This window comes from Hyperolius riggenbachi, chromosome 9, assembly GCF_040937935.1.
Source record: "Hyperolius riggenbachi isolate aHypRig1 chromosome 9, aHypRig1.pri, whole genome shotgun sequence".
Lineage (NCBI taxonomy): Eukaryota > Metazoa > Chordata > Amphibia > Anura > Hyperoliidae > Hyperolius > Hyperolius riggenbachi.
The window spans coordinates 46,546,444-46,570,488 of NC_090654.1; the positions used below are offsets into that span (position 1 = coordinate 46,546,444).

The 24,045-nt window shown below is 48.3% G+C and overlaps 1 protein-coding gene across 4 annotated transcripts in view; it reads left to right on the top strand.

Moving 5' to 3' along the window:
* The first annotated feature begins 996 nt into the window (after positions 1 to 996).
* QRICH1 (glutamine rich 1) overlaps positions 997 to 24,045 on the top strand; it is an 89,678-nt gene continuing 66,629 nt past the window's right edge. For 2 of the 4 annotated variants that reach the window (XM_068252659.1, XM_068252662.1), the window contains exons 1-3: positions 997 to 1,196; positions 17,031 to 17,352; positions 23,780 to 23,890. In XM_068252659.1, the coding sequence (XP_068108760.1) occupies positions 17,047 to 17,352; positions 23,780 to 23,890 (417 nt within the window). In that variant the 5' untranslated portion in view covers positions 997 to 1,196; positions 17,031 to 17,046. Of the gene's footprint in view, positions 1,197 to 1,742; positions 1,794 to 2,604; positions 2,632 to 17,030; positions 17,353 to 23,779; positions 23,891 to 24,045 lie in introns of those variants that run through there. The other 2 variants (XM_068252661.1, XM_068252663.1) reach the window with 2 other exon arrangements.

The window sequence follows — 24,045 nt, forward strand, 5'->3', positions numbered from 1 at the left end:
ACGCTGGATCAGGTAAGTATTTCAGGCTAAGACCCCCCAGCCAATCCGTCAGTGGCATATCTAGAAAGGTGAAGGCATGGCCTGTGCCATGGGTGCCACAGCACCATGCCTGCCCCATCATACTGGGGGAGCTATTTATACTGAGATACACCTCTCATAACATTTACTTGTAACACAAGTAACTTCTGCAATTTTTTTCTGTCATTTTCAGCTGGCCCTGGAAGGAACATGGTGCTTCCAGTTGCGTCTCCCTGCGGGGGTGAAAAAACGCTGGAAGCCACCAATGTTTTCCTGTATGCTTACAGATAAGTATTTGACTTATGCTGAGCATACACGGCTATTTGTGCAGGTTTATCAATCGAGCCTGATAGCTCGATTGATAATATCCGACAGGTCCGATGACCTGCCGGATAGATTCCCCGTTCGATCCCCGCTGGCGGACAATAGCGGGGAATTGAGCGGCTGATTAGGAGCGCCCGCGGGGATGAGCGGGGTTCAATTCGTGCGCACTAATCGGCTGCCGGATCGACCCATGCATGCCCAGCATAAGACTGTACAATCAAGATTGTATCATTGCTTGGGAAACCAATCACTGGCTATCATTAGCAATGATTTGGCTAGCAATGGAAACCAGTTTGCCACTTTGATCTCTTCATGTATGTGAATGAATGTTGTCATGTGTCCAGGCCATGCTATAGCTCAGGAAAAGGCTATGCCATTTCATCTGGACACATTTTCTGCCTTTGACAACGTTTCTGCCACTAGCACAAGAAGAAGCCATTGGTGCAAGTGCTGAAAAGACTCCTAGGATATTATTACAGATTTCTCTTGCCCTTACTACAGAGAAACAGACTGCATTGTTTTTCAGGCCACTTTTCACTCAGGAGAGAGACCCCTCTCCCTCCTCCACAGGGCGGCTTGTCCCCTTTAAGTGGGCCCAGGGGCCGTTCCTGCCGCTCGCGAGACTTCCCCGATCAGATCTCGCGAGCCCGGGGGCCGTGGCCGCGATTGGCTGACGAGCTGTGAATGTAAGATGGCGCCCAGGGAGCTGTGAGGCGAAAATAATCTACCCGAGAGAGGACGGAGCGGAATCACGCGGAGGCGGCGGAGCGGGAGAGAGCTGCAGGCAGCAGAGCCGGGTCCGCCGGGCGTGAGGCGGAGGACAGCAGGCTCGGGACGAGCAGCGGCCAGGGGAGGTGAGTGCTCCGGCGGGACCAACCTGGGCGGCCGCTCCGCCGTACCCGCATCCTCCGCTCGCAGCTGCAATGAAGAGGAAGGGGGAAAGCCCGGCAGCACCGGGGACTCCCGTTCTTCTATTCTGCAGACGGTGCGCGCTCCCGCCGCTCCCCTGTCACAGCAGCCCCGGGTGGCGCGCGCGCGCCCCCTCCCGAGAGAGAAAAAGCGCGGGATTCGCCGGCTCGCGACACGTCATGCAAGGCGCGGGAGCGCGCTTGGCTGTTCCACCTCTGTGAGCGCCGAGTGAAGCGAGGCCGGCAGATTCGTTTTTTTTTTTTGTAGACAAGAGAGAATAAAATATAATTTTTAGTTTTTATAGTCTGCAGGGGGGGGGGGGGGGGGGGGGGGCTCACGTGACCACACCCCCTCCCCCCTACGACGTTCTGAAGAGCTCCGAGCGCGCGTCGCGCCTATTCCTCTGACGTGCGCGCGCAAGCTACGTGAAAGGCGAAGGCGGGGCTTCATTCATGCACAGCGGTGGAGGGAGCGGGAGCGCGCCTCGCTGCTGAAAGGGGGTTGGGAGGAAGATGCACTGTGGTCCCCTGACAACAGGGCTGCTGGGCTCTAGAGATGGGAAGTTCGGATCTTTTCAATGATCCGGATGATTCGAATCGGATCATTGAAAAGATCCGGATCTTTGATCCGAATCTCGGATCATTTTACTACCGAAGCATTCGGGGTGAAATGACTAGCAGGAGAGGGTTTTCCCTGCTGTGGACAGGAGAAGGGGAGGGGGGTGGACACACAGAGAAGGGGAGAAGATGGACAGAGGGCAGGGAGTGGACAGAGAAGGGAGGAGGGAAGCAGAGAGCATAAATGTTTGTTTGCACACAATACCCACATGCTGCAATCATATACTTTACATATATTTCACCTACATGCTCATCTGTATACTCTGAATGCAAATGTCGCACAGTGAAAGAAAGCATTCCCAGAAGTGAAGTGCAGCTGTTTAGAGCAGAGTCTGGGAGGATCATATTACATAGCAAACAGTGCCTGCAAAGTTACTGAGCTGTGCTGAGCTGAGCCATAAGCTTCCCATGTGATCATTGTGCACAACTACGGAACAGCCAGCCTATAATGAGCAGCACGTCATAGCCAGTATATGTGCTCTACACATATCTGGCAGTGCCACCCATGTCCCCTCTCTCTAATCTACCTGTGTGGCTGCAAGGCTGGCTCCCATCCAACAGAGCGATCCATCTCAGCTCTGCTTCCAGGACCCCGCTGCCCGCTGAGAGGGGGCGTGTCGCTTCTGGCCCCGCCCCTTTTTGCGATCCGAATCACTCATTTTGATGATTCGGATGATCGACTCATAAAATAGATTCGGATCAAAGATCCGAATCGTTCATGATCCGGACAACACTACTGGGCTCACAGAAAGGATGTGATAAAGCAAGATGTGTTGATGTTTCTTCTTGTTTGCATTACATGTATATTGTAATACAGTAAATTATTTGCAATAATAGAAATGTATTAATTGTAGTCCTCACTGAAGCGTTTAGCCTCCATGATTTTTCCTTTACCAACAGACAGCTGTTACCGCATTCCCATGCCTCCTCCTACTCTCCCCAGCCACCCTGATTGTGTTCTGACATCACTGTGCACACTGATCAGTGTTCTGCTACAGAGGTGTGATATGGGCCTAATCTGCTGTTACAGCATTCCCATGCCTCTTCCTGCTCTCCCCAGTCACCCTGATTGTGTTCTGACATCACTGTGCACACTGATCAGAGTTCTGCTACAGAGGTGTGATATGGGCCTGATTTGCTGTTACTGCATCTCCATCCCTCCTCCTGCTCTCCCCAGCAATCTTGATTGTGTTCTGACATCACTGTGCACACCGATCAGTGTTCTGCTACAGAGGTGTGATATGGGCCTGATTTGCTGTTACAGCATTCCCTATGCCTCCTCCTCCTCCTCTCCCCAGCCACCCTGATTGTGTTCTGACATCACTGTGCACACCGATCAGTGTTCTGCTACAGAGGTGTGATATGGGCCTGATTTGCTGTTACAGCATTCCCTATGCCTCCTCCTCCTCCTCTCCCCAGCCACCCTGATTGTGTTCTGACATCACTGTGCACACTGATCAGAGTTCTGCTACAGAGGTGTGATATGGGCCTGATTTGCTGTTACTGCATCTCCATCCCTCCTCCTGCTCTCCCCAGCAATCTTGATTGTGTTCTGACATCACTGTGCACACCGATCAGTGTTCTGCTACAGAGGTGTGATATGGGCCTGATTTGCTGTTACAGCATTCCCTATGCCTCCTCCTCTCCCCAGCCTCCTTGATTGTGTTCTGACATCACTGTGCACACTGATCGGTGTTCTGCTACAGAGGTGTGATATGGGCCTAATTTTCTGTTACTGCATCCCCATGCCTCTTCCTGCTCTCCCCAGCCACCCTGATTGTGTTCTGACATCACTGTGCACACTAATCAGTGTTCTGCTACAGAGGTGTGATATGGGCCTAATCTGCTGTTACAGCATTCCCATCCCTCCTCCTGCTCTCCCCAGCCACCCTGATTGTGTTCTGGCATCACTGTGCACACTGATCAGTGTTCTACAACAGAGGTGTGATATGGGCCTAATGTGCTGTTACTGCATCCCCATCCCTCCTCTTGCTCTCTCCAGCAATCCTGATTGTGTTCTGACATCACTGTGCACACTGATCGGTGTTCTGCTACAGAGGTGTGATATGTGCCTGATTTACTGTTACTGCATCTCCATCCCTCCTCCTGCTCTCACCAGCCTCCCTGATTGTGTTCTGACATCACTGTGCACACTGATCAGTGTTCTGCTATAGAGGTGTGATATGGGCCTAATGTGCTGTTACTGCATCTCCATCCCTCTTCCTGCTCTCCCCAGCCATCCTGATTGTGTTCTGACATCACTCTGTACACTGATCAGTGAGTGTTCTACACAGATATGATACTGCTACAGAGGTATGATCTGGGCCTAATGGGATGCTACTGCCTTCTCCTGTTCTCTCCAGCCACCCAATTTGTTTTCTGACATCACTGTGCAGTGTTTTGCTATACTGGTGTGATATAGACCTATTGTGGTGTTACTGCATTCACCATGCCTCTGCCTGCTCTCTCCAGCCACACTGATTGTGTTCTGGCATCACTGTGCACACTGATCAGTGTTATGCCACAGATGTGTATGATATAGGCTTAATGTGCTGCTACTGCATCCCCTATGCCTCTCCCTGCTCTCTCCAGCCAACCCTAATGCAGGCATGTCCAAAGTCCAGCCGGGGGGGGGGCAAATGCGGCATGCCAAACCTCATCTGGTGGCTTCCAAAGCCCTCTACAGTTATTTACAGCCACCACTGTAACAGTAGCAGCTACTGATTTGCAGGATTGATATATTAGCTGAAAAAAAAGTTTTTCTTTAAGGCTGCTTCCACACAGGGACGTTACAGGCGCACGTTAGTGCGCCTGAACGCTCCCCCAACGCACAGCAATGTAACACAAGTGGGCTGTTCACACTGCCCACGTTGCGTTACATGTAACGCTTCACGTTGTCGGGAAAGTGCAGCATGCTATGGCGTTAGAGCGGCTGTAGCCACGTTAGACTGTTTGCACATGCGCAGTGGGGGGCGGAGAGGAGGCGGGGAGAGCCAGCTACAGTAGCCGCGCACATGGCTACTTAATATTCACTGCACTGGCGGCCGCTGATTGGCCGGCGGGACCACGTGATGTGGAGTGTCTCGCTCCGCATCACGTGGTCCCGCCGGCCAATCAGCGCCACTCTGGGAGACCTTATAGGGATAGAGCCGCCTAACGCGGCTCACTCTACCGTCCTCTCTTGCAGCACCATACGATGCGTTAGGTGCACGTTATGCGACCTTAACGTGGCACCTAATGCAACGTCTTGGTCTGCAAGTAGCCTAAAGGCTATTATGCTATTGCTTAACTTTTAGAGCAGAGAGGAAGTTTTGAGTTCAGGTCTGCTTTAAATTGATAACTGGAGAGCAGGAAATTGTGGTCATTTATAGCAAGACATTCCCTACTGAATGTCATTTTTGTCTCCACTGCTGAAACTCGTAGACTTCAGTAGAGTCTGTTTACTGCAAATACTGTATTTTCCGGCGTATAAGACGACTGGGCGTATAAGATGACCCCCCCCCCCCCCCAACTTTTACAGTTAAAATATACATTTTGGGATATACTCACCCTATAAAACTACCCCTCTTGACTCTTGGACAGTTGTATACTGTACTGTAGCTATACTGTATAAACCGGTACAGATACTGGTGCTGTACGGTATGTGGTACCCAGTATACAACAACCAACCAATCACGGCAAGCTATGTACCTTACCAGCTATTGGCTGGTTGTATACAAAGCCTTTTGAGCTCCCCGCACCAGATGCGGCAACCATAGATTCTCCAGTCTGGCTTGGAAGTTTCAGCATCCGCCCTATAAGACAACACCCGGCGTATAAGACGACCTCTGACTCTTGAGTAGATTTTCCTGGCTTAAAAAGCAGTCTTATACGCCAGAATATACAGTAAGTCATACACATTGTGACTCTGCATGACTGGGGCATTACCAAAATAAAAGTGGCAGATATCTCCCATTGCTGCAGTGCAAAAAACAGAGCTTTGCCCCCTTTCCTGGGGATAAACATGGTGATCTTGGTTTATCCTTTTGAAAGTAAATTTTCAGGCAATTAGATTAGATAAGCCTAGTAGGATAATCTTGCATATCATCAACTTCAGCATGAATAGTAAATAGTATATTAGGTAAATAATTTTTTGTTTTATTTTGATTAAAAAAAAAATGGGTGGGCCTCGAGCCCTTCTACACCGGCTCCCCATTGCTTGATGCTGCAAGTCTCTACATAGCACCCCACTGCTGCCTATGTGCACACCGCATGCTGCAGAGGGAGGAGCAGGAATGCACACGGGATTGAGTTCAGTTTCCTTTTCCTGCATGGGCTCCTCTTCAGAGGTTGCTCTGTCATATTGTCACCATCTCTGCGGCCACCATGGGATGCAGAATGATAGCAGCCTAGAGATTCTGGCGTTAAAGGGAACCTAAAGTCATAGGAATACGGAGACTGCCATCTTCATTCTTACTGTGACCGGCCTTCCCTCCATGCTGCCAATATCAGGCCTGGAACCCACTAGAAAGCGCTATCACTAGCGTTTTGTGATAGCGTTTTGCAAGTGATTTTGGGAGCGATTGTCCTTGCTCCTATGCAATTCATTAGAATGGAAACGATCCCAAAATGCTGCATGTCCTGTGATTTGCGATTTGCTTAATCGCAATCGCTGCAGTGGAATCTGTCCCGTCCATTTACATTTTTTACATCCGATTGAAAGCGCTCCCTAGACGCTCTAGTGGGTTCAAGGCCTTACTCTTCATTCACAGCTCTTTATGATCTCAGTCAGAACAGGGCGCATGCGCTGGCCACTCTGTGCTCCCTTGTGGATTGTGCTCCCAAATGGCTGTGCAGAGCAGCTGAGAGCGCCCTGGGCATGTGCGCTTCCAGAAGCATCTCGTACAAGCAGCTCTGCAGGAGAGTGCACAAAGACTGGACTAAACGGTGCTACAACTGCAGAACGGAGGGGAGACCGGGCACAATAAGGATTTGTTCACATCTAAAATCGAAATCGCTGATGACAGCCGGTTTTGTGTTTTTTTGTTGTTTTTTTTGCGCATAACTTTCTTTAGCGCCTCCCGGTGCTTACCCGCGCTATTATAAAGTGCTTTTCTAAGTGCTTTTGCAGAGCAATTCTGTTTTTTCACTTCCTGACTTCTACAATGTATTTATTCATGAAAGCGCTCAGGAAATCACTATACAAAGCTTTTTTTTCAAGCGTTTTGCGATTTCCCTATACCTTCCATTGAGGCAAATCGCCCCAAAATGGTACAGGCAGCGCTTTGGTGAGCGGATTGGAATCAAACCGCTCAGATGTGAACACTCTCATAGGGAATCATTTCACAAGCACTTTTAGGGCGATTTTGCAAATCGTCTGCGCTTAAAAAAAAAAGTCGAAAACGCTCCGTTAGTGTGAACAAGCCCTAAGGGTCCACTAAGTGTCTGATTACCCAATAATGTAAACCGGTATGCATAGGAGCCTGAAATGGGTGAAAGTGAGAATACTACATTATAAAAGGTACCGTATTTTCCAGGGCTGTGGAGTCGGTACAAAAATCTTCCGACTCCTCAGTTTATGAAACCACGACTCCGACTCCGGGTAACCAAAATGACTCCTCGACTCCGACTCCTTAGTCTAATATTTAACAGGGGTGTGGATTTTGTACAAAAATCACCCGACTCCGACTCCTCAGTTTATGAAACCACGACTCCAACTCCGACTCTGGGTGCCCAAAATTGCTCCGACACCTCGACTCCGACTCCACAGCCCTGGTATTTTCCGCCGTATAAGACGCACTTTTTCTTCCCAAAAAGCATCTTATATGTCCCAGAAAGCATCTTATACGGCAAAGGCAAGGAATCCCCGACTTACGATCGCCCGCCGATACAAACCGCCGACCCGCCGCCATTGGGATTCCCTGCCTTTGTCGCCACTGTGCCTGTCTTCCCTCCCTGCCTGCGTCTCCTCCCTCCCCCTCGTGTCACGGGCTCCCCCATGCGAGCAGCGGCAGCAGCTTACCTTCTCCATCAGGTCCGCGGCGATTGTAGACATCCAGCTTCTCCGTGCGGCTTTCTCGAGTGCCGGGCTTCTAATGACGCGTCACTAGAAGCCCGACACTAGAGGAAGCTGCACGGAGAAGCCAGATGGCTACAATTGCCGTGGGCATGATAGGGGATTTAAGTAAGCTGCCGCTGCACGGGGGGGGGGGGGGGGGGGGGGGGCGCGTACGACACGAGGGCGAGGGAGGAGGCGCAGGCAGGGGGGAAACCAGACCGAGCAGAGGACACGGGGGCCGAGCAGAGGACACGGGGGGGGGGGGGGGGGAGTCCAGGATATGGGAGAATACAGGGGGGGGGGGGGACATGGGGCATACGGGGGGGGAGACATGAGGGACATAGGAGGACACCATTTGGGGGGAGGACATGTACAAGACGCTCATGATATATGGACGCTCCAGACCAGGTTTCGTTTATTTTTTGCCCTCTAAACCTGGGTGCGTCTTATATGCCGGAGCGTCTTATACGGCAAAATATACGGTAGCTGTTTCCGGTAATAGCTGGATGTGATCAGTCTCTAGTACTACCTGAAGTCTTTTATTGGGGCAGCATCTGTCCACTGCATGTTTATTGTTATGAAAGATTTACTGTATACTAGCCTTCCATGTGTAGCTATACTATCAGGAATACTATAAAGCTGGGTTGTCCCTGAAGCTGTATAGAGATGGTTATCATAAAATGCTAATCATTCTTGCCTTAAAATTTTAATATGTATGTATTTCAGAACTGGCCCATTTCCAAGTAACATGCAGTTAACATTAAAGAGAACCTGAGGGAAGAAACCTATGAAGGCTGACATATTTATATCTTGTTAAACAATGCAAGTTGTCTGGCTATCCTGCTGATCCTCTGCCTCGAATACATTTAGCCATAGACTGAACAAGCATGCAGAGCAAGTGTTTTTGACAAGATTAGCTGCATGCTTATTTCAGGCGTGTGATTCAGATACTGCTGACATGAAAGATCACCAGGACAGCCAGGCAACTGGCATTGTTTAACTTTTAAGCACCGTGTCACGCCGATGGGCATGACCGGGGCCGCAGCCCCAGGACCGCAAAACGCAGATCGGCGTAAAGTCCTGGGGCTGGCTTTTGCAGAAGATCACGCATACACTGCACGCGCATCTCCACTTGGTAGGTGGAGCTTTGCTCCGCCTTCAGTCTCCCTGTGGCGATCGCCGCTAGGAGACTGTTAGACGGCAAAACTGCCGTCTATTTAGTGTGTACGGTGCTGCGATCTAAGGCAGCGCTGTACAGGGGGACAGCCGTGTCACTCTACTGTCCCCTCCAGAGGGCCAAAAGCAATCCGCTGTGATAGCCTGAAGCCTATCACAGCCAATCACGCTGATTGGCAGGCGGGGGGAGGGAGGGTGTGGGGAAGAGAAAAAAAATAGTAAAAAAAAACTACAGAAATAAACACATAAATCTTTAAAAACAAACCCCTGGGGTGCGATCAGACCCCACCAACAGAGAGCTTTGTTGGTGGGGAAAAAAGGAAAAAGGGGGGGAATCACTTGTGTGCTGAGTTGTGTGGCCCTGCAGCAGGCCCTTAAAGCTGCAATGGTCTGGTCTTTGGGGGGGGGGGGGGGTAAAGCCTGTGGTCCTGTAGTCCTGTAGTGGTAAAAGGAAATAAGTATGGCAGCCTCCATAGATCTGTCACCTCAGATCCTTTAAAATTAGTGCGTGCACCGGAATACTTCTCATGCTATTGACCCTCCCCAGTAAACCCCTGTTGCTTGTTTCTTATAAGGCTGTGATACGTTTGGTCATCCTTGGGGGTTTCTGGCCCGGCTGTGCTTGGGGAGAAAAGCAATGTTTGAATTTCTTTCTTCACAGCAGTGAGCAGGCATGCTTAACCTACTTAGCGCTATGGACGAGCTCAGCTCGTCCATTACCGCCGGAGGGTGCCGCTCAGGCCCTGCTAAGCCGATTTTCTCCAAATAAAAAGGTGCACACGCAGCCGGCACTTTGCCAGCCGCGTGTGCTACCTGATCACTGCCGCTTTGCGGCGGTCCGCCGCGAGCAGCGGCGAAAGAGCGTCCCCCCAGCTGCCCGAGCCCTGCGCAGCCGGACCAATCAGTTCCGGCCAGCGCTAAGGGCTGGATCGGAGGTGGCTGACGTCCATGACGTCACTCCACTCATCGCCATGGCGACGAGGAAAGCGAAACAAGGAAGGCCGCTCATCGCGGCCTTCCTTAAGTACGCGTCAGGAGCGCCCTCTAGTGGGCTTTCATGCAGCCAACTTTCAGTTGGCTGCATGTAATAGATTTTTTTTTTATTAAAAAAAAACCCTCCCGCAGCCACCCTGGCGATCTTAATAGACCGCCAGGGAGGTTAAAGGACACCCGAGGTGAAAATAAACTTCTGAAATAAACAATTGTATATATCCTCATTCTCCTAAAATCACTTTTAAAAATATTCCACAGTTTTATTTTATATTTAAATCTACTTTTTAAGTTTTGTATTGTTTTTGCTTAATAGCACATTCATTGAAGTATGCCAGGGCTAAAATGTATGAACCATTAACCTTTTTTTAATTTCTTTCCTGCTCTCAGAAGCCATTTTCTGCTAGGAGAGTGTTTTATAGTTGTAATTTCTTATCAGTGAGGGTCGCACTGTAGTATGACCCAGTCCTGAGTCAGACAGGAACTGCCACTTACATACCTGATGTTTACCTCTTTGAGCCAGAAAAGAAAACAAGGAACACAGCCCTGGTTATTTGTGTGCTTGGCACTGTACATACACATGTCTATCTCATCATGTCACCTCGGATATCCTTTAAAGTGTGGGTCCTCAACCTTTTTCGGCCCGAGGACCACTATCAAGAACAAACTTTTCTCTGGGGGGGTGGGGCCGCGTGTGCGGTGGGTTCCCGGGGAAGGGGGGTTGGGTTCAGCGGAAAAACTATTTGGAGTGTATAGGTTTGTAGGTAGCCAGGTATAGGGTATCTAGATATAGTTGCCGCCAGTACAGGTAGCCAGTATAGTTGCCACTGTATAGGGAGTATAGTTGCTCATTCTGGGTAGTATAGTTCTTCCAGTATAGCTAGTATATTTGCCCCAGTATAGCTAGTATAGTTGCCCCAGTATAGCTACAGTGTTCTCCCCAGGATCAAACAGGTGGGCGGGCCGCCCAATTAAAATCAGTTACCGCTCGGCTGCTTTCCTGGCTATCATCACCACATGCCCAGCTGTCGGGATGTGCCAGGCTCTCCTCCTGAAAAAAAGCAAGCAGCGCTGTCCTGAATTCAGTACCCTTACTGCTCAGCTCTGTGCATGAGATCTCACGCTTCCCGGTGAGCTTGTGCCTTCATTGGCTCAGCGGCTGTAAGAGGTGGGGCGATAGTGCGAGGCTAAGCTCACAGTCTACAGAGGTGCGCGTTACAGGCTGTCTGAGCTGTCTCTGCGTGCACGGACACTGTGACTGTGTTCCCTGCCTCAGACTTGTAAGTATATGCTCTCGGCTTTGCAGAGCAGCTGAACAATATTTCATATATGCATGATATTACTGGTGGGCGGGGGGTCGTTGGGGGCACGTGGTATTGCAATGTGCAGGGGCCATATATAATCATTATATATGGCCCCTACTCACTATCTGCAATACCCCACAAACTCCCTCCCCTCTGCAGGAAAGATCATGCATATGAAATAATATTCAGGCAATGGAAAGAAGAAAAAAATACACAGAATGATTGAAAAAAAAAATTGCTGAAAAATCCAACTGGAAATGTACAATACATGAAACATAAAGGACAAGGGGGTTGATTCATCAAAGGATATAGGGCGAACAACCTTTTGTTGCTCGTGCTAATAAATCAGTGCAACTTCATTATGTTTCCCCGCATGCTATGCGCGATAGTGGCAGCGTAGCGTGTGTAACTAAGCAACGGACGCAGCTTACAAAAGCCGTATGGTAGTTGTGTATCGCTACCGTGATGCTTCACTAGCTCGGCCGCTACTCTATTAACATCACTACCGTGCAGCTTCTGTAAGCAGCGGCTGTTGCTTAGCTACGCTAACACTACAGTGCCTAGCGTGCAGGAAAATTAAGTTGCGCTGATTTATTACCGCGACCAACAGTAGGTTGCTTGCGCTATTTCCTTTGATGAATCACCCCCAAGGAGTCATATTCCGTATTCTCCCCAGGCTCTTTTACCCAAGTGCTCCACCCGGCTAATTTTGGTGACCACCTGGCTGTCATCGGCTCGCCTCCTCACCCGCCTCTTGTGCTGTTAGCAGAGTTGCGCAGAACCTGCATTCTCCCCATCCAGCTACTTTTTCATGCCACTCGGCTGGAAAAGGTTTCTGGGGAGAACACTGAGCTAGTATAGTTGCCCCAGTATCGGGAGTATAGTTTCCTCAGTATAGCTAATATGGTTGCCCCCCTCCCCAAAGACAATATCATCTGTCAGTCTGGATCTCCTGGTGGATCGGGGGACCACCATGCACATGCTAGATCCACTGCAGAGGGGTCCTAACTGGCCACCCCGGCCAAGAACCTAGAGTGTGGTTGTGTGCGGAAGGCTTTATTCTGCATGTTTATAATTCTGAGCTGATGCAAGTTTATGCATATTCTGTATACAAATGTATGCAGCTTGAAAACATTCCACCTTGGCTTGTCTATTTTCAAGCTGCATGCAATTTCATCCAGAATATGCATAATCCTGCATTGAATCCTAAGATTTTTTTTGCATCTCATTGCTCGTCGATACTCAGTTCCCAACAATCTGGATATGGGCAAGCTAAACTCTGTGTCATAGTTGGCATCTGGGACTCCTAGTGATAGCATAGCACAGAGAGTGCAATATGAAGGTAAAGTCACAGCTTATGGCACTGGCTTCACAAGGGGCCTTCTTAGTGTGATAGAGAGCTTTTCAGTATGATTCTTAAACCGGAAATCGCCTTCACAGTTTTATTTTTATAGGTGGTACTTTTTCGTGTTATTCAAGTGTAAATTCCAAAGTAGGGAAGAACTAGAATGACACTTACTATGATGTTTTTTATTTTTTTATTTTTTTTTATTTTTTACCCATTGCAACAACATACTGTGGCGGACACTGCACTGCATTTCTCTTCTCCTCTCTCTGTGATAGGCTGGCTCAGTGGCACAGGTAAAAGCAGAGTACCTCTCTGTGATAGGCTGGCTCAGTGGCACAGGTAGAAGCAGAGTACCTCTCTGTGATAGGCTGGCTCAGTGGCACAGGTAGAAGCAGAGTACCTCTCTGTGATAGGCTGGCTCAATGGCACAGGTAGAAGCAGAGTACCTCTCTGTGACAGGCTGGCTCAATGGCACAGGTAGAAGCAGAGTACCTCTCTGTGATTGGCTGGCTCAGTGGCACAGGTAGAAGCAGAGTACCTCTCTGACATAGGCTGGCTCAGTGGCACAGGTAGAAGCAGAGTACCTCTCTGTGATAGGCTGGCTCAGTGGCACAGGTAGAAGCAGAGTACCTCTCTGTGATAGGCTGGCTCAGTGGCACAGGTAGAAGCAGAGTACCTCTCTGTGATAGGCTGGCTCAGTGGCACGGGTAGAAGCAGAGTACCTCTCTGTGACAGGCTGAAGACAAGCCCCAGCGGGTTTCAGTCCGCTGCCTGCATCATCCCCCATCATGCGCCAGATTGGCTTTGAGCATGCAAAGTGGTCTGTGGGACCACCAGCGTCTGCCCAGTGCTAGTGCCTGTTCTGTTATATTTGCAGGTAGACACATCAGACCCCTCTTCCCCAGAGTATGATGGGGAGTGCAGCAAGAGTGCTGTGAGGAGGCATTGGTATAGACTGACAGCCGTTCTTGCCTCCTGTTACCTCTTTATGGCACGTTGCATTGACTAGCTTCCTTACAGAAGTTCCCTTTTTAGTAGAAATGCAAACATCGGATCCTCATCCTGCCATAGCCAGAGCACTTTGGTGCTTGACAAAAGAGCATTGTTCTGCGGTATTCTGCAGGAGCTCTTGAGCCTGCTTGTGTAACATGAAACAAGGATGTGCCATGCCGTCTAACTCCTCGGCTCCTGCACATGTTCCTGGATGAGCCTCCCTCCCCCTCTCCTTTGTGCACGAGCTTCCATTGTAGTCCTGCATCACACAGGCTCGCTCCATGCAAGCTTAGGCGCTCTTGTAGGAAGGGAATTCCCTGACAGAGGAACAGAGGGAGGGAGTGCGGAGAGCTCTGGGTTCAGCTGAAGGCCACCACATCCCCGGGTCACTCCTGGATGTGACATAAGGCCCCACCTGCTGCACTGTGCTTGTATCAGAGGCACCAGGGTACTCTGATGTTTTCTATGGGGGATTCTTAATCTGCATACTACATATACAATGTTTTTTTCCCCATTATTAAGTTTCAATTATTTACATTAGTGCATAAGAATGGCTGATACACACGTCATTTACCGCTGGGATCTCGCATTTGAGATGAGTGGCAGCATTCTTCGCAATGCATTTAGGTCGATTGCCCTTGCGCTACGGTTGATAGAATTTTCTGAGATGCTGCATGTAGGTTCCAGCTTCCGCAGCATTCGTGGCTCTGTATCCCACAAGAGGCTCAAAACGCGACGATGATCTAGCAGGAGAGGATGCCAAACACTTTTTCCGCTCCATAACAGAAAAATGTTTGTTTGCTATTAGTGAAATGAGTCACTGGCATCCAACCGTGGGAGCCCTAAATGTTTAATTATACAGGTGTAGATTGTTGGATGTAGAAATGTGTCATTAGACAACACCAGATGTATTTGGATGTGTGTATCTTCAGGTCTCTCTTGCTCTACTATTATTATTGTTAATAATAATATGTATTTATATAGCAGTGATTTCTTCTGCAGCACTTTACATAGTTATGTCACTGACTGTCCTCAGAGGAGCCCAGAGTCCTTACCATAGTCATAGTCTAATGTACTATAATATTATTATTTATTTATATAACACTGACATCTTCTACAGCACTTTTCAGTGCACAGTTATGTTAGGCCTTGTTCACACTAGCAAACCCAGATGGCCGTGCATTCCGAATGCAGCACGTGTGATTGCACGCCACCTGATTTGCACTGCTTACCCCATTCACATTAAAGTAAAACTAAATCAAGTAAAAAGAAAGTTTCTTACTTGGGGCTTCTACCGGCCCCCCCTGCAGCCATCCTGTGCCCTCACTGTCTATCTATGATGTTACTGTCACCTGCAGCTCCCCTCTTTCAACCAGATGCACAGCAGCTGTCTATGCGTCTCCCGATCGAGCTCCCATGGACGGGAGCACTCTGCGCAGTTGCAGTATTGGAAAATGTGTACTGTGCATGTGTGAAGCGCTTCTGGATTCAGGAGCGCAATCAAGGATGTGTGCAGCCAGGGCAGCTCATGCGCAGTGGCTGTCTATTTGCCGTGTCACCCAGCAACTGCGTGGGAATTGGGAGGGAGGGGTACTGCGTTGAACTAAAGTATTGCACAGAGACCTTGCAGGCACAGAGCGGCTGCAGGGGGCTGGTAGAACCCTCAGGTAATTTACTTTTTTATGCTTAAAGGGCACCTAAGGCGAAAATAAACGAATGAAACAAAACTTTTGTATCTATTTTCCTTCTCCTAAAAATGACTTTTTAGGATATTTCATAGTTTTATGTTTAAATCTACTTTTAAGTTTTTTAACTTTTATTGTTTTCGATCAATGACACATTCATTGAAGTATGCCAGAGCTAGAATCTATGAACTATTGACCCTTTGTATTTCTTTCCTGCTCTCCGAAGCAATTTTCTGCTAGGAAAATGTTTTATAGTTGGAATTTCTTATCAGTGTGGGTCAGCCACTTACATACATGATATTTAACTCTTTCAGGCAGAGAAAGAAAAAAAGGAACACAGCATAGTTATTTGTGTGCTTGGCACTGTACATACCCATGTCTATCTCGTCATGTCACATGTCACCTCCGGTATCCTTTAACCTCTTGAGGACCGCAGTGCTTAACCCCCCTATAGACCAGGCCTTCTATTGTTAAAATGGCCACTGCAGCTTCAAGGCCAAGCTGCAGGGCCGCACAACACAGTACATGAGTGATTTTCCCCCCACCAACAGAGCTCTCTGTTGGTGGAGATTACTCCCCCCCCCCCCCCCCCCCCCCCCCCCGTTTATTTTTTAAAAAAATAAATATTTGTTGTTAATTTTCTATTTTTTTGAAAACATTTTCATGATTCCTTTTTTTTTTTTTTGATCCCTCCCACCCCCCAGCCAGCCAATAATGGCGATCGGCTGTCATAGCCTTCTGCCTATGAGAGCCAATCGCTCTCATGTGGCCCTGGGGGACAGCCATGTCACATGGCTGTCCCCAGTACAGCGCTGCTGCTGATCGCAGCGCTGTACATGTAAATTCACGGTAGGATTCGCCGTGTAACAGTCTTTCGTGCGACGATCACCGCTCGGAGACTGAAGACGGAGCTCTGCTCCGCCCACCAGGCAGGAGATGCGCGTGCAAGGTGTGCGCGATCTCCTGCAAACTGCTGCCCCAGGACTTTACCCCAATCAGCGTTAGCTGGTCCTGGGGCTGCCGCCGTGGCCACGCCCATCGGTGTGACGCAGTCGGGAAGAGGTTAAGGGCCCGTTTCCACTAGCGCAGAAACCAGGACGAATCCGCAGAGTTTCCCCGCAGGCAAATCGCACAGGAAAACTCTGCCATAGGAAATAATGGTGCCGCCGGCCGATTTGCTTGCCTTAGCGATTCGGCTGCCATTGTCATCCGTTTCCATGCGGGAGGCTGCGAATCCCAGAGCGTGCATGGCACGATGGGATTTGTCTGTGTACCTGCAGTCCAGGAAGTGCCAGCCATGCGTTTCGCAGCTGTGCACGGCACAAGTGGAAACGGGCCATTAGGTTCACTTTAGAACTTTACACGTTCTGCACAGATCTCTGGGTCATGTGACTGTTTTTTTTTTTTTTTTATTCCCAAAGGGAAATTTCTGTGTAAGGGCTGCATCAAATATGAAAGTTGTTGAGTGACGGCGTGGTCACCTATTCACCTTTTCTAAGAATGGAAATATTCAGGGGGGCAGGCCAGGCTTTTATCTACAATGACTTGCATTTTGTTTTATGTATTCCTTCAGCCTGTAATCCCATATTGCCATATATTTCAGCTGTTAAACTTTCTGCGCCATTTCAGGACCTTACGGTGAGCTATGAATAATTCCCTGGAGAACACCATTTCATTTGAAGAGTATGTCCGCATGAAGGCCCGGACGGTCCCGCAGCACAGGATGAAAGAGTTCCTGGACTCCCTGGCTTCCAAAGGGCCGGATGCCTTGCAAGAATTTCACCAGCCTCCCGCCAGCACCATGGTGTACCAGCAGGGGGGCAACTGCATCTACACAGACAGCACAGAGGTGGCAGGATCCCTGCTGGAACTGGCCTGTCCCGTCACTACAAGCGTCCAGCAGCAGAGCCAGCAGGAGCAGCAGATCCAGGTGCAGGCCCAGCAGGTGCAGGTGATTGACAACACTGCCTCTTTGTTTTCACTCTACACCACCATCGCTCACTATGGCAGCAGGGCTAATGTGCTAATGCAACTGATTTCAATGTGGCATGGTGAAAATATCCTTAAACTCTCACTAATCTGAAACCTCTGCAACCGCCATTCATCAATTACTGATCGATGCTCTAAAATGCAACATTACTTTTTAGTATTTATATAGCGCTGACATCTTTCACAGCGCTGTACAGAGTATATAGTCTTGTCACTCAGAGGGGCTCACAATCTGATCCCTACCAGAGTCATATATCCAGTGTAGTCTAGAGGCAATTTTAGGGTTAGCCAATTAACGTATCTGTGTGTTTTTGGGATGAGGAAGGAAACTGGAGTGCCCGGGGGAAACCCATGCAGACACTGGGAGAACATACAAACTCTATGCATTGTGCCCTGGGTGGGATTCGCAACAGCTGCAAGTCGAGAGTGCTATCCACAACACCACCGTGCTGCCCTGTATAACAAGTATTGATTTATATACAAAACATTTCCCACACTCTGCACAAGAATATGGCTTTTCTCCAGTGTGAGGCCACATTTCCCACACTCAGCACAAGACTATAGCATCTCTCCAAGGTTTTGTAAGCAGTCCGCTGTTGCTTCTAGTATAATCTCTCTCCCCGGTTTCCTGTTACTAAACCTATTCGGCCACTACACCGGAAGAGCCCACAGCTTAAGTGAGTGTATTTTCACTGCACATGTGTGACTTAATGATCCGCTTCAGCCAAGTGTACGGAATCGCTCATACGCGCCTTCTTTCCTTTGTGCACAAGCAACCCCTTCTATTGTTTGTGAACTCGGGCATGTCCGGTTCAGATTTGCTTGTTCAAGTCTACTGGGTATTTACGGAGCTGTTGTAAAGGGGGAACAGGAGGGACACTGGAGTTCAGAGTTATGTAATGGAGGCTAACCTATTTATTTAGTTTTAACAATACCAGTTGCATGGCAGTCATGCCTCTAATACTTTTAGCCATAGACCCTGAACAAGCATGCAGATCAGATGTTTCTATCAAAATGTGACAAGATTAGCTGTATGCTTGTTTCAGGGGGCGATGCAACCACTACTGCAGCCAAATAGATCGGCAGGGCTGCCAGGCAACTGGTATTGTTTAAAAGGAAATAAATATGGCAGCTTCCATATCCCTCTCACTTCAGTCGTCTTTTAAGCAGAATTTTTCTTTGGTCATCGGCAAATCGGATCACTTGTTGATCTGGAGTACATATTGTACAGTAGTGTGTACCTTCCCTTTTAGGGCTTTAAGGCCCCGTTCACACTTGCGTTTTGGCAAGTAAACGGACCGGATCCTGATCGGATCAGGACCTGATCCTGATCAGAACCGTACGGTTCCCATCCGGATCCGGTCCGTTTGTATCAGGCATGCATCAGGCTGCCATCCGGATCCTTGGGCAAAAAATAGTGAAATTTAAATAAAAAAATGTTGGGGTCAGCAGAAGGTGCACCTGTAGAATCCGGTTCCTCCGCTGTAGGCCTCACCTCCACCTCCGACATTCTGCCAAACAGCTCCAGCACGTCTGTCACTGCTGCTCCACTCCAGACATGCTTGGCCCATGTGTCCCCATCCGAAATGGCCGCTTGGATACGCATAGGAAGTGGGGTAGAACGTCAGGTTTTTGTAGGCAGTGTGTTCTGTGCCTTCCATTCCCCATTGGTTTCTGTGTTCCGGATGGTGCTGTCAGGCTCAGGTCCGGCTCCGGGTCCGGGTGCGTGGGCCGGAGATCCGGACCCAAAAAATAGCGCATGTTGGAAAAGTGTCCGGAGTCCGGATCCGGTCCGGCTCCGTACTGTACGGGACGGACACGTGTGAACGTCCGCATAGACTTTGCATTGCTATGCGGAACATACGTTCCGTTTGTACAGTATACGGTCCAGATCAGATCAGGAAAATCCGGACAGGGAACGCTAATGTGAGCCGGGCCTTACACTACATGCGATTGGAATCAGAATTGCCATTTGCACTGTTAAAAATGCCTTAGTTTGTTTCCAACAGTCAAATGTTTACAATCAATGTGTTAATTTCTGCTTCCTTTTTACTGTTAAAAAAGTTCATTTCTGCTTCCTGTTTTCTGTGAAGCTTGCTAGAGAAGTCTGTTATTTGAAGTGATCATTTATCCTGCAGACAGGAAGTGAGGTCAGGTCCAGTGAGGACAAACCATTCAGCAGGAAAATGCAGGAGATTGCAGGGTTTAAAGAACAAGCGACACCCATGCTAACCTAGAAATAAAAAACACATACCCTTTTTCCCTGAAAATAAGACCTACCCAGAAAATTAGACCTAGATGGGATTTTGAGCATGGTTGAAATATAAGCCCTACCTCTAAAATAAGCCCTAGCGGAAGTTAAAGAAAAGGACGAGGCAGCAAACAAGCAGGGACACAGCATTGCAGTGCTGTTTGGTCACCAGTCCTGTCATCCCAGCACACAGCAAGGTTATCAGCTGTATGCAGGGATGATAGGGCAGGTGCCTGAGTGATCAGTACAGTAGCATACCTTCCAATCCAGGAACAACTCAGTAAATGTTCTGCTGAGAGACCCTCCCTGATAAAAATATAAGACATCCCCCTAAAAATAAGCCCTAGCACATCTTTTGGAGCAAAAATTAATATAAGACACTGTCTTATTTTTGGGGAAAGACTGTATATAAGTAGATAAATACTAGTTTTACTTACATAAACAGATGTATTGTGCTATCCACGTAATGATTCCTGTGAATTTTATAAAGGAAAAGCAGAAAATTCTAGGCAGTGGCCATCTTGCTAAGCTAACACTGGCATCATATCCTCCCTGACTCTTGTTCCCCCCCCCCCCTTTTCTTGATCATTGTGTATTCATTAGCTGCCCTCCTCCCAGAGTCTTCAGACGCTCCCACTGAGGTCTATACTAGGATCTGCACTGTCTTTTTTTTTTTTTTTTTTTTTTTTTTTTTCTTCCTCCAAAGGCTGAGTCACCTCAGCCTTGCTTGTAAACACAAGTGATCAGAGGGTGTTTCTGATAAGCAGCTAGGCAGGGAAATAAAGGTAAGAGGAGGAATATATTATAGATAAAAAGAACCCCCAGCATTCAACTGTTTGGCACTGACTACTAAAGGGCCAGTGCTCCTCAAGTATGTGATAACTGTAAACCATAACCGCACAAAAAGTTGTGAAAGTTTTGAATTCAGGATTAGCATCTTTATCACTTAATACATTAATTTGATTTTTATGGTGACAATACTGCTTTAAAGGACACATCCAAGGACTTTAAAAATAAAAAATGAAATCCACTTACCTGGGGATTCCTCCAGCCACTGCCAGCCGTCCTGTGCCCACGCCGCAGTTTCACTCCACGCTGGTGGTCCGGGGTCCCCTCTTGCGCAAGATGCCGACTGCGCGAGCGGCTTTGAGTCGCGCTAATGTCATCTGGACTGTACTGCGCAGACACAGTAGTTCTGCGCCTGCGCAGAACAGTCTGGATGACGTCAGTGCGACTCAGTGAGCCGCACAGTGGAATGCAGGAAGATGCCGACCTGGTGAGGTCAGCATCTGCACTGGAGGGGACCGGTAACCACTGGAGCTGCGGTAAGGGCGCAGGTCGGCTGCCAGGGGCTGGAGGAAGCACAAGGTAAGTGAATTTCATTTTTTTAGTTCCTCGGACCTTCCCTTTTAAGGACAAACTAGCTATAGATATATGGAGGCTGCCATATTTATTTTCCTTTTAAACAATACTAGTTGTCGGGCTATCCTGCTGACCCTCAGCCTCTAATACTTTTAGCCATAGATCCTGAACAAGCATACAGCAGATCAGGTGTTTCTGACAGTATTGTCAGATCTGACAGGATTAGTGGCATGCTTGTTTCTGGTGTGATTCAGACACTACTGCAGCCAAATAAACCAACTGGACAGCCAGGCAACTGGTATTGTTTAAAATGAGATAAATATGGCAGCTTCCATATGCTTCTCCCTTCCGTTGGCCTTTAACCTCACACAGGCAGCTGGATCCCGGGATTATTTTTTTTATCGGATCTGCCTGTCTGTAAAAATCCAATTCTATGAAGAGTGCAGCAATTTGAAACAGTCATGGAATGCGGTGGCAGATTTTAATTGGAATCTATTGGAATGTCAGCACAAAACTGCCGTTTTGGTTGAGATTGGGACGTTCTGTTTTCTAAAAGTCACATTTACTGATTGTTTCAGTTGATAGCCATACCTGCTTTGTGCAGTGTGAGAGTTGTTTCTCTTTGCCACATTGAAATCATGTTGTAGAATGTCACTACTGCCTTATAGCGATCGCATGGTTTTGACTTTCTTTACTTATGTATGTCTTGAAATGTCTGCTGACAAACAGGACCTGGTGAAGCGCTGATTGGATGCCCTAGTAATTAACTTTTTATTTACTTGTAGGCTATCCCACCTGACGTTATTCGCTACACTCAGTTGCCCGTTTTTCTAATTTATTTATTTTAATTTTTTTTTTATTGTCGCACGCTGAACATGGCAACCCTTCAGTAATGGGGAAGCCTGGCCAGTCAATGCAAATGTTTTAAGCCCAAACTACACGGACGATTGATGAGCAAATTTGCCATGCAAGCAAGATTACTGGCATTCCCACTGACTGATGGGAAGGCTGGACTGAGGCCTGGACCATCCGCTGCTCATATAGTGCTGCAGTACTTGTTACCATGGGAGCGCACCATTGCAAGAAAATCAATGGGTAGCAGATTAAAGTGCACTGAGCATTTTCACAATGATCCTCTCCATAAGGGAGGTTCATGGTGTGCTGGGAAGGGCGTGCGCCATTGCTTACCTAGGGGAGAGGGGGGGGGGGGATGACAAATTGCTTACCTATAGGGGGGGGTTGCTTCTCTAGCACCCCCGTCCATGTGGAGTGCACTAAGAGCTTGCTTAGTGGGCACCAGTTCAAAGATTCCACCTGTGGAGCGTGTTCCCAGCTGCTGCAATGCATGACTGGAGATGTAGTCAGTAGAAATATCCTCCAATGGCACCCTGCATTACAAACCGCCCATATGCAGAGGTTCATTGTAAGGGGGAAAAAAATTATGCTGGGTGCTCAACACACCTACAAGCAATTGATTTTGTATTACTGCTTACCTAAGCCCAATATTGAACAAGGCAAGTTCTAATAGCATTGTTAGGTCATTTAAATCTAAAGTGTGTGTAAAGAAGCAAAAAGGTAGACTAAATTCATTTTGAATAAGTTGGATTTGCTTGCTAGTGCACTTCAGCTACCTCCCTGGCCCTTTTATATATTCAGCTGGTGGGTGGGTCAGTCAGGAGTGGCTCCCAAATTAGGAAGAACATGAAAGAGCAAGACTACATTTCTCAGGATTGCAGGAGAAAACGTGCCCCGGAAAGTGGTGCTAAAGGGTGATGCGGAGACAGTGGCCAGTGTGGGGCATGTAAGTAGTTTGTACATTTTGTGTTTTCAGCTGCACCTCATCCAGAGGCAGAGCTTGTTGGTCACAGAGGAAATGAATATGGCAGCCTCCATATTCCTCTCACTTCAGGTGTCCTTTTAAATTACAGTCTGCGCCTCTCCCATAAAAAAAAATATCTTTTTGTGAGTGAGTGACCGTGCAGTAGATTAAGGCTGCTTTCACAGTGGGACGTTACAGGCGCACGTTAGAGCAGCCTGTAACGCTCCCCCAACGTACAGCAATGTAACTGCAATGGGCTGTTCACAGTGCCCACGTTGCGTTACATTGTAACGCTGCACGTCAATCTAAAGTGCAGCATGCTACGGCGTTAGAGCGTTAGCCTGCTTGCACAGGCGCAGTGATTAGCCACATGGCTAATTAATATTCACTGTACTGTGCTGACGTCAATGGTGGGACCACGTGATGCAGAGTGTTCCGCTCACGTGGTCTCCACCAGCGCATGCGTACTATAGTACGCATCACGGACACACCAAAGAGCCGCTTAATTCTTTGCTAACGTCCTCTGCCACCACCACCATGCTTTGCGTTAGGTGCACGTTATGCGACCTTAACGTAGCACCTAACGCAACGTCCTTAGTGTGAAAGAAGCCTAAAGCATTTTAACCTCCGCCACATTTTCACATACATACCTCACTTCCTGTCCTTAGGACCATCGGGGCTCACAGTAAAGCCGTTCGTCTCATGGAAACGTAAGTAAGACAAAAATTCCCTAGTAGCGAAGTAAGGTGAACTGCCAGGCAAATTATGAAATCTTTACCAACTATCCAAAATGAGGGGGGGGGGGGGGGGTAGTGTTTGAAAGTGAAGTTGGGTTGGAATTGAGCATGAAATCCTTGCTGCGTGGCTTGCTTCAGAATCCTCTGTGTAGTTGAGGCTTTAATATGGCCAAAGACCTTCAAGAGTTGTTAGTGGCTGAGTTTCCATTGTTGATTTCAGATTCACGAAGCCCTCATCAGGCCCTGGACACTCCACCCCGCCCCTCAGCTGAATCGAATCAACCTCTCCCCTGAGGGGTCGCAGGACTCTGGTATTTCAGAAGATTTATTGGTCAGTTTCCCAAGAGCAGACTAGTGGTATTTATATCTCTTCAATGAATAAAGACTTCCAAGGGAAGAGTCCCCAAACAAATAGTGTAATCCTGGCTTGTTTTGCTTTACAGAGCCTATGGACCCGTATTAGAGTCAGACTGTTGAGTAAATATG